Source organism: Lactuca virosa, chromosome 8 (genome assembly GCF_052849685.1).
Source record: "Lactuca virosa cultivar CGN04683 chromosome 8, Lactuca_virosa_CGN04683_v6, whole genome shotgun sequence".
In the NCBI taxonomy this organism is placed as follows: domain Eukaryota; kingdom Viridiplantae; phylum Streptophyta; class Magnoliopsida; order Asterales; family Asteraceae; genus Lactuca; species Lactuca virosa.
Window position 1 is genome coordinate 87,116,626 of NC_136433.1, and position 10,385 is coordinate 87,127,010.

The following is a 10,385-nucleotide window of genomic DNA, read 5'->3' on the forward strand; positions in this document are numbered from 1 at the left end:
GTGTTTTATTTTTAGTCTATGTGTATGTTTTGATTTTCAGAGAAGAAATTTATGATGTGATGAGAGAGAGGGCCCATTTCCTATTTAATAATTATTAAAGTATTAAAATTATTTAACAAAAAAACAAATGAAAAGGGTATAACATTGTTTTCAATTTTGAAATGAACCAAGAGGGTGTTTGGCTACCAAAAAGTCTTTTTTGTAAAAGTTGGAAAAGTCAGGATCACGTGACTTTTCAAAAAGATGCCATTTATTCTATTGGAAAAGTTGGAAAAGTTAAGATTACCAAACATGAAAAGTCATTTTAAAAGTTATGCCAAACACCCTACAAATCCAAATTTGCAACTTTGAAACTTAAAAGAACCAAAAGCAAAAGCAATAACAAACTACAAGGACCAATTTCTCTGTATATTGTACATTGTCAATTACTAAATAAATATCAATAACATTAATTAAATAAAAAAAATCCAATACATTTCTAATAGTGATGTATATTAGACACATTTTTTATTATAATCATGAACGATCAAAACCAAAATGATATATATATATATATATATTCGTAAATGATTAAAACCAAAATGACAATTATTTTGGTTATAACAATTATTTTGGTTATAATCATAAATTATTAAAACCTATTTTATATCTATTAACAAATAGAACTTAAAGAATCATTTTCTTTTTTAAATGGTAGAATGACACCATCTTTGTTGTAATAAGAAATGAAATTGAGATGTTGTAATTAACAAAATAAAATATACCTTAAAGGAATCGATCTACGATGATAATTTTTTACATCTTCACTTTCTTTTAAAATTTCACCTCTTGGGATGATTTCCTCGGCTACATGAAACAATCCCCAAGCTCTCTCCACTTCCCGACCCCATACACAACAATCCTACTTTTGCCTCATTACACCTACAAAGAACATAAATTTGGATATTAATTTAGCTTCTAACCGATATGATTATAGGCATGAAAGCAACATGGGAGTAACATCACTAATCACATTTTATCCGACTCCACAACCTATTAAAAAAATAGGAAGTAATATTAAACCAAATAGGAAGAAAAATCCGAAAAATCGTATTGTTTATTCAATAAAGGAAAATTCAAGAGTATCTTTGTTGTTTGGAATCTAACTAATTTAATAAGAAAATAGAAGAAAAAAACAAAAACAGAAAGTTTTATTTCTTAAATTACCTAAAAATTGTGAAACCGGGACACAAAGGTACAATCGGATTGCCGAAAGGAACTCTACTTCCACTTTCTCTACAGGCGGCAACCCTCTCATTCCTTCAAACTCCCCGAAAAGAAGCCCAAAATACTAATGCATAAAACGACTTGAATTCTAAATTTTGTAGAATGCAAAGAATGAAAAAAAAAAAAAAAAAAAAAACCTCTATCCATTGCGACGACCACACCCTTTAAGTTATCAATGATCTCTAATAAGGCAAGAATGATCATCTGAAATTAGTGCACCAATGACAAATGAATACCCGAGTTCATCTTTTAGTCGTGACATGTGTTTTCAAATCATTACCCATTTGACCTCTTTAATTAACCCTTGTTCATGATCGGGACCTCCATCAACACTAATATAAGAAAAATCAATGTTCATAGGTTTTCAAACCTTGTCACAATCAAACCACGTAAGACAGATTACGGGAAAGAACAATATTTAAGAAAAAACTAGAGAAATAGTGTAAATTGAGAACACGACTTGAGCTGCCAAAGTGAAATTCTATCTCAGGCATTTTATCAAACTTCTGATGTGTATGCCAGTTGAAATGGAACGAAAAAAGAAAATACAATAAATGAGTAATTATGAAAAGACGAAGAGAAGAGAGAAAGCTGGAAATTAATGTCCCACTACACCATGGATGAGAATCAAAAGTCGACTATGTCGCTCCTTTTCCTTCTCCCAAAGTCCGTTACCAGTCTGCATTTCACAATTTAGAAACAAAAATTATGGATGAATTTTATAATTCATTACATGGGTTTGAGGGTTTCACGGCGAGACAGACTACTTTAAAAGCTGCTACAGGCAAAGTCACCAAACATGAGAAATCGTGCATGAAAAATCAACACGTGTTCATACCATTTGCATTTGATATGTTTGGCTTCCTCGCGCTGGATGTGGTGGAACTTCTTAATAGAGTACAACGGATCATGCATAACAATGTTATATCCCCTAGATCTATAGATGTAGTCTTTAAAAGAACTAGCTTTACCATACAAAAAGGCTTAGCGGCACAGCTTGTTACCCGTTTGTCATCTCACTCATTGTACGATGATAATTAAATTAATGCAAAATTTATTTGTTTAATTACATGAAATCGTTTATTGACAAACCCTGTGATGTTCTTTATCAATGGAAACCAATCTCTTTGTAGTATTCGGTTTCCACGAACTCATCTTCCACCATTCCATTACGATCGAAAACTATTCCCTGTAATCGTTGATTCCACAATCAGATTAGATAAGTAATATCATAAACCGAACCAACTCAACAAATTTATACTTGAGATTGAGATTTTAGGGTTTGGAGCTTGAGGAATTCTGGAATAGTATCAAATGATTCGTCGGAGGGTTGTACTATTGAGATGTAATAGGATCGCTGCGATTAGGTTTAGTCGGACGTTTGGGGAGAATGGATTCAAAGTGAGATCGGACTTGTTCGGAGATTTGAAGCTGCTGATCAGGGTCAATGATGTCATCGCTCCGACTAGGTTTGACTTGTGACCTCGGGTTGAACAACCATGATAACGCGAAGATAAATGTTGTGTTGCCGGACGGTTTCGCTTTACCTTCGGCTTCGATTTTTACAGTTGGAAGTTAGAGAAGCGACCTGCCGGAAATGATCGATTGCAGTGATCGTCGTTCTCCATCTATTACTCTTTGTATTCGATTGTTTGAAAACGTTACCGTGCACCAAACTCAAATCGACCCTTAACGATGAACATCAAACAAAAAAAAGGAAAAAAAATACATGGGCATAAAGGAAGAACGTAGAAGAAGACCAGAACAACACAACAACCAAGGCAAGACAGTAAAATAGTCAAAAAGGATAAAAAAAAAAAAAAGGTATGAAATTGAAAACCATAATAATTAGAGGGATTAAAGGTTTAGAAGAACAAACATAAGGTGGGAAAGGTTTAAAAAAATGAGAATAAGGCGGCAAAATTCAAAATATCCAAAAGAAAACTGTTCTTTGTTTGTTTATATATATATATATATATATATATATATATATATATATATATATATATATATATATATATATATACTAGCCGTTTACCCGTGCCAAGCGACGGGTGTGTAGAGTTTTTTTTCGGCTATTAAGTTTCATTAGAAAACATTGTGCTTACAAGTAACACGTGATGCGTCGAATAATACATTTTTACTATTAAAATGCATATGGGTTTAAGGATGAGAGTTTAGACCTGGACCGGAACCGGTTAGGACCGAATAAGTATATCCAGTTTGGTTCCCGGATATGTAATTTAGGTTTAATCAGTCATCGGTTCTATCGGGTCAGTTCTATCGTTTATGGCCTCAGTCAGTTCTACAAAATCGGAACTGAGAATGTGAAAAAATTTGTTTTCCCTTGTCTGGTGAGTATGGACGTATCACACAACACAGAAGATGATAATAATAATAATAATAATAATAATAATAATAATAATAATAATAATAATAATAATAAATAAATAAATAAATAAATAAACTTCTGATCACATACGGCACGAACTCAAAGTCTCTACAGTCGACTGGATCACCAATTTGTTTGATATTTCTTATGTAAGACTAATATGTTGCAAAATATGTGCTTGAATAAAGCTTTTTTTCTTAGACTTATATGGCTTATATTTAAATTATAAGAATTTCATTGATTGTATGAACATTTTGCATGAACTAACTTATAATTACAAAAGAACAATAGTCCATTTAGTTTATGAAAAGTACCAAACAACCATTGATCTTAAAAAGAGTACGAAAATAAAAGGCGGCAATTTAACATATATATATATATATATATATATATATATATATATATATATATATATATATATATATATATATATATATATATATATTTCCAAATAGAAAAATTATCGTTTATAACTTCAAAGAAAATGCCCCCACCTTCTGCCGGTGGTTTCACAATTATTGCTTCTTCAGTGTAACTTCTTCGTAGATTTGAAGGTGACATTAATTTTGTACGCAAGGGGTCCAACAAAAGTTGTTGGAGATTGATTCCAAAATTGAAAAGAACAAACCGATAAAAGAAAACAAAGCGACATTAGTAGTAAAATTCAAACTGCTATAGCTTAAAAGAGAGAAAATCAAGAAAAAATGAGTAAAAATAAAGATAACTAAAGACCTATTACAAACAGGAGCTCAAAGTAGAATTGATCTAGCTCCTTCTCATCATCTTCTGAATAACCTACAAACAGATAAGATGGTAAATTATCTTTCTTGATAAATAAAATAAGCAAAGAGCTTTTGACATCGACTGCAGTTTTAGGGGGCTGAGTATGGTTTAATCTATCTATCCACATCATAGCAACATACTTCTATTCTTTACCAATAAATGTAAGTAAATTATGATTACTGGCAAACAAATGTTAGTGGATGGCTATTATTGGTATATAATTGTAAGTAAATTAATTTAAAGGGTAAACGCAATGCATTGCCTATATTGGTCAAGAGAGAAAATTATGTTTGTATTTTTTTTCAATTTATCATTTTTTATTGTCAAACAGATCAATATATAAACCTTCATTGCTAGTAGCAAGGCAGTTATGTGGTGACTCCATGCTTTCCTTGATTCCTTCTTCGAGTCTACCCAAGCACCTAATATATATTCCTTTGGCAAACCAGTTTCATTAACCACTGGAGTAAAAAAGGATGCAAATAGTGTTATGTTGCCAAAGTCCCTCGGTCTTTTAAGCTAGTTAGTTAGAGCAAACAAAAATTAATTCACTCAAAAAAACAGAACTTCAATCTATTATTATGAAAACATCGATTTTCCTTCGGAACAGTTAACATTCAACAGAAATAATAAAATCAATATTTAATTAAACCTAACTATAAACATCATCAAAACAATGAAACATTCACCAGCCAAGAGTCAGAGGTTGCATTGAGGAGGAACAAAAGGGTAATAAGATTGGAAACTGTGTTTTGAGGGAAAAAGAAACTGGAATGGATAAAAAACAGTGTTAGAACAAATAACATATCAAAAAGACATTATTTTTTAAATAAATTTCCAAAAAATAAAAAATAATCCATACAAAAGGACTCATAGATATGTGTAGTTAGTAACGTGAGATAACAAATAACACCCAAATTCCGTTGAATCTAATGGAAATAAATCAAAATCAAAGGACAATACAGTAAAAAAAACGCAAAAGCAAATGTGTTCTTACTTAGATCCGGGTGAACATGGGATTTAGATCCAAGATTCAAGCCTAGGAAATCATAATATCGCAGGAAATCATAATATCGCAGGTGTCTGGTTGATTAGTGGTTTATGGCAAGGTACAAAGCAATGACAGTGAGCAAAGCATGTGATGGTCGTGGAGCAACAAATGATGGTAACAAACCATTGAAAAAATAATTATAAGAAGCGGAAACATCATTGATAGGGAAGGATCTACCGGTGTGAGACATCACATGAAGCTTACTGAATCCTAACTAAAGACGGTCAACAAACAATACAACAAATCTAACACCACCAACTTCCAATTGCAGCCCTTCAACAGAGATAGATGTTATCAAAAGAGAAAGAAATCCATGAGATAAATTACCTAATACAAACAATCGATATCCATTACCTGATACAAACGATTAGAGGCAGAGATAGAAGCAATTCAGGGGGTAGAGATAAAAGCAAGGATGCAAAAAAATAAAAACAAACCTGTTTTCGTTAAAGCCTTCACCCTTTTCCTTCAAGCCTTCCTCATTGATATAGATATCTACCCACCTTCCATTGCCAACGATACAAATCATCTGCACAAAAACGAAAGTCAACAATCATCATTCAACTATGAACAATCTTTCAGGCATTTTATCAAACACCTGTTGTGCGCTACTGTATCAGCCTGTTACAAAGTCATATACCCATCTATTGTATATAACCTGAGAAAATTAACAAATCAAAGGCTTTTAATCCCATAAAATAACTAAAAAGAAACAAAGGTTTTCTATAAAGTTCAGTAAATACAACACTCGATTTTTTTTGCCTAAGATCAGTAAGGCAGACCATTCATATCCATTTTGGCTTTGCTGAGGTTTACCTTTTCATCACCTGTTTTCCCCATTAGTCACATGGCGGTCATTGCATCGACGGAGAAGGCAAAATGAGGAGATCGTTTGCATCGATGAAGAAGGCGTAAATAGGAGGTCGGAGGTCGTTACTTTCAGATAAGAAAATCGTGAAGGACAACCCTTGGGAACTTAAGCCCCTACTCGATCTGTAAATGGGGGCGTGAGTGGCAAATGGGTTTTTGTTGGGGCTTCTACTTTTTAGGGAGAGAAAGAGGATGGCGGAGAGTGAATGATCTAGTGGTTATTGGTTAGTTGGTGTTGACCAATTCATTATGCTGAATGTGTGGAAGACCGATTCAAGCCCGTCTGACTTTTCAGCAAATTGCATTATGTCTTGTACCTCTTAAAATTCAGCAAAACATGCTAAATGCTTATTAAGATATATATATATATATATATATATATATATATATATATATATATATATATATATATATATATATTATCTTATAAAAGAAATCTAACTATTTTTAAAAATAGATTGAATATAATAATATTATTTTTTTAAGACGCCCCAAATGTTTAAGCTTAAGGTACAACCCACTAATATAATAATATTATAATTTTAGTTCGTACAAAAGGTTAAACACAATGTACAAAAATCTAATGCATGAGAAACTAAGAATAACTTAAAATAATTTGTTGGCAAAACTCAGTCAACTGCTCGTAGAAGAATAGTTCAAATAAGTATATATTAGTTAAATCTTTTAGATAATTTTGGAGTTGTGTGAGGAGTTATGTTAGACAATCTTAATATTATTTAAGATATTTAATTGTATTGCTTATTGAACTAAATTCAATACACTCCCTCATGTACATCTCGGTCTCTCTCCCAAGTATGATTTCTGCTTTTTGTTGTTGAAATCTCCTGACAATTGAAAATAACCTTCAAAAGACTTATTATACGTGATGAAAATTCAGCATGACATCTTTGTATTTAGTTTTTAATTTTTTATAGGTGAATATGCTAACAGGTTAGTTACAATTAAGTTCAGGCGTCTCATCAACCATTTCGCAGACTCAAAAGAAAGGGGATTTGTTGATGTCTCTACCACAAAAATATCAATTATCTATAAGGTTTTATTGACCGATATCAGGTAAGGGTTTTATGTATGTATTAATTTCTATTTTTTTATTTATACATCATCACTTTGATCTCTTGTTTTTTTTTTCCAAAATACTTAAACTAACAAAAAAAATTATGTTTTTGTGATTTTTGTAACAAAAAGTGGTAGAGGGTAAGATGTTTGTGATTTCATCTCATTCTTTTTCTTTTCCTTCTTCTTCTAAATCACATCCAATATGTTTTCACTTTTTCCCGATTTCGTACACGACAATACAGATTGGGGGATTGGGAAGGTGGAAATTATTCTTCATCAATGAAACATGTAAACTGGATTACTCTTAGTTATTGTGTTTGTTTTTCTGATTCTTGTATTCTTCTTAACTTTGATGGTGATTCACCTTTTTGAATACTTAGTTCTATTGAGATCATACCTCTGCAGAACAGGTTTAAGGATATTCTCGAGATTTCAATGAAATTGAGTTTTTCGTTTCCTTCTGTGCAAAAATTATGGACTGTGATGGAAGATCTACACATTTATCTCTTGTGAAAAAAAAAATACTTTGACATCTTTGATCGTTCTATTTCAAGTTTCTAAACAATTATGGGTTTAATTAAGTTTATTCTATTGAATAATGTTGAAACTTGAAATTAACTTATGTTTCTTTAATTTTCAGGTGGATCTCAAGTCGAAGTTCTGTGGAGGTACTTATCCCATTCTTTTTCTTCAATCAGTTCATACTTTTAATGTTTTAAACTACTTAGTACTCAAAAAATTACTTTGTTGGAAAAATAATTGAAGCCACACAATAGGTGTCAGATGCAGAGGGAGATGCAGATCTCCATGGATGTTGTCATGTGTTTTACCCTTTCGTGTATGGACTAGCAGGTATGAAGTCTTCGCATGTAAATTTGGAACATATGATATAATTTTCTATAAATCTTTTAATTTCTTTTTTCTTTTCATCACTTCGCTCGTGTTGTAGATCTATTTGCTAAACTTGCTAAATAGCCTTTCATAGATGTATATAACTCCTGGAAGTGTACAGGGCATCATTGATTAAATATTTGTTGTGTCAATCCCTTCATATAGGTTCTCTAAATGTATTTAAAAAGAGGTGTTCTAATTTTGACGTTGACCTGTTTACCTCTTATATATTCCAGAATTGTTTGTCACAGGGGTCATTTTTCTCTTGACAATTACAAATGATGATGTCAACTTAAACTAATTAATTTTATTTTCAAATGTGATATTTTTATCAAAAAAAGACTTCCTTTGTTTAATAGGTTTTGTTGAAAGTTTGATTCCTCTAATTCACAGGCTTTAAATTACTTGGTTAAATTCAATAAAAATTTACCATTTAGCATATCTATTACTAGGTGTGAGACCCGTGTATTACACGGGTTTATTAAAAATAAAATTTTAATATCAATATATAAATATGAAATATTTTATAATGTAATACTTTACATAACATAATGTAATCTTCTGAAAATTTGCAAAAGAAACTAAATCGTTTGAAGTATTTATGAGAATTTATTACCAAATTAATAGGATGATTTTATTTCCTTATAGAACCATTACAATTTTATGGAATTTTATTTTAAGAAAATGGAAATCCCTAAAAAATGACAAGTGGAAAATAAAATTTCTAAAATTCTCACAAAATGACAAGTGTCAAAATGAAGGAGAAGATGACATGTGTCAAAAAAAACCTTAATTTATTAAAGAGGATACTTGACATTTATTATTTTTAATATTACTAGACACTAATGATTACTACAAACTAGGCATGTAAATCGGTCTTGTAACAATATGATAAGTTTTGTAATAACTTTTTATGATCGGAACTTTTAACCGTGGAACCTCTACTATTTGAAATAAAAATAGGTGACACACACCCAACTATTATATTTATATAACATATGAAAATACATACAACAAACGAAAAAGTGATAATACTATAAAAGATACATCCAAAAAACATATATCTATATATAGAATCTTAATTTCATTTCTTCGTATTACAAGCTTATACTTTAAAATATATGAATTGCAGATAAGTGTTTTAACTTTCATTTATTATGTTTATCATAGCTACTTACTTTCATTTGTTCATATTACAACATTGTAATTTCAAAATTTTATCAAATTTGGCATATATTGGCGCAAAAAGTATTGTCACCACATTTTTCTACATCCTGCAACCAATATTAAGTCCTTTTTTGTATTAATTTACCTCTTAATAACAAGCTAAGAGTGTGGTTTAACCTGCATTTGATGCATTTGATAATGATGATGTTTATACAGAGAAATACATTCAATATCCAAGGCGCATTAAGTTCCAAGTAATTTTTTTGGTCATAGTGTAGCTGTCAATATACTTTGTAAAATGTCTATTTTGCTCTTTAGTATTGCAGCATCAGTCTCAAGAAATGTAGGGTTTTAAAATGTCGATGATGGATGAGCAATGCCTAAATGCATGGATGGTGGTGGAGGAGATTAAGATTGGTTCAAGTGTATAGACGTGTGTTGTGAGGTCAGGAATGGAAAAAGATTGTGAATGAGCTTATGGAAGGAGATAAATGGAAAAAGGTTAACAAGAAAGTTAAGGAAGTTGGTAAAGTTGCAAATGAGGCAATCATTTAAATCCATGAATGGTGGGAATTATTTAAAATTAGAATAATCCATTTAAGTGTTAAGTTGCTCTTCATAATGGAACCGTTCGAAATTTATACTGAAAATATGTTCTTTGGATGCAATTTTGTTACTCTCTTTTGATGTCGTGGAATGTTTTATGTTATTGATGTTATCAAATTTACTCAGTATTGACCATCAATCCAAAAAATTTCATTGCCAAAAACAGAGAATAAATTGTATGGTATGCATATAATGTTTTTTTTGCTATTTCTTTAATCAAAATTGCAATTTGCTTATGTTGTGAATGTTATTGCGTCTGAAATTAGGGAGATTGAGGAGGTT

At 31.0% G+C, this 10,385-nt stretch overlaps 1 protein-coding gene across 10 annotated transcripts; it reads left to right on the forward strand.

Annotated features, from left to right (window-relative positions):
- The first annotated feature begins 7,084 nt into the window (after positions 1-7,084).
- On the forward strand, positions 7,085-10,185 carry LOC145133777 (uncharacterized). 10 transcript variants are annotated; one of them, XM_079068735.1, is made up of 5 exons: positions 7,085-7,175; positions 7,298-7,436; positions 8,080-8,107; positions 8,216-8,291; positions 9,816-10,185. In XM_079068735.1, exons 1-5 carry the CDS (start codon positions 7,151-7,153, stop codon positions 9,842-9,844), a joined length of 297 nt encoding a protein of 98 aa, XP_078924861.1. In that variant the 5' UTR covers positions 7,085-7,150; the 3' UTR covers positions 9,845-10,185. The 10 variants fall into 10 exon arrangements, 6 of the variants coding, with proteins under 6 accessions (XP_078924861.1, XP_078924865.1, XP_078924864.1 ...); XM_079068739.1 differs by having other exon boundaries at positions 8,205-8,291; positions 9,816-10,183; XM_079068738.1 differs by lacking the exon at positions 9,816-10,185 and adding an exon at positions 8,389-8,580 and having other exon boundaries at positions 8,205-8,291.
- Positions 10,186-10,385: the final 200 nt, after the last annotated feature.

Excerpts from the sequence above, each read along its gene's own strand:
- LOC145133777 (XM_079068734.1), top strand. The coding sequence starts at position 7,151 with ATGTACATCTCGGTCTCTCTCCCAA. Across the intron at positions 7,437-8,079 it reads GTTTTATTGACCGATATCAG|GTGGATCTCAAGTCGAAGTT; the intron begins GTAAGGGTTTTA and ends TTTAATTTTCAG. Across the intron at positions 8,108-8,215 it reads CAAGTCGAAGTTCTGTGGAG|GTGTCAGATGCAGAGGGAGA; the intron begins GTACTTATCCCA and ends GCCACACAATAG.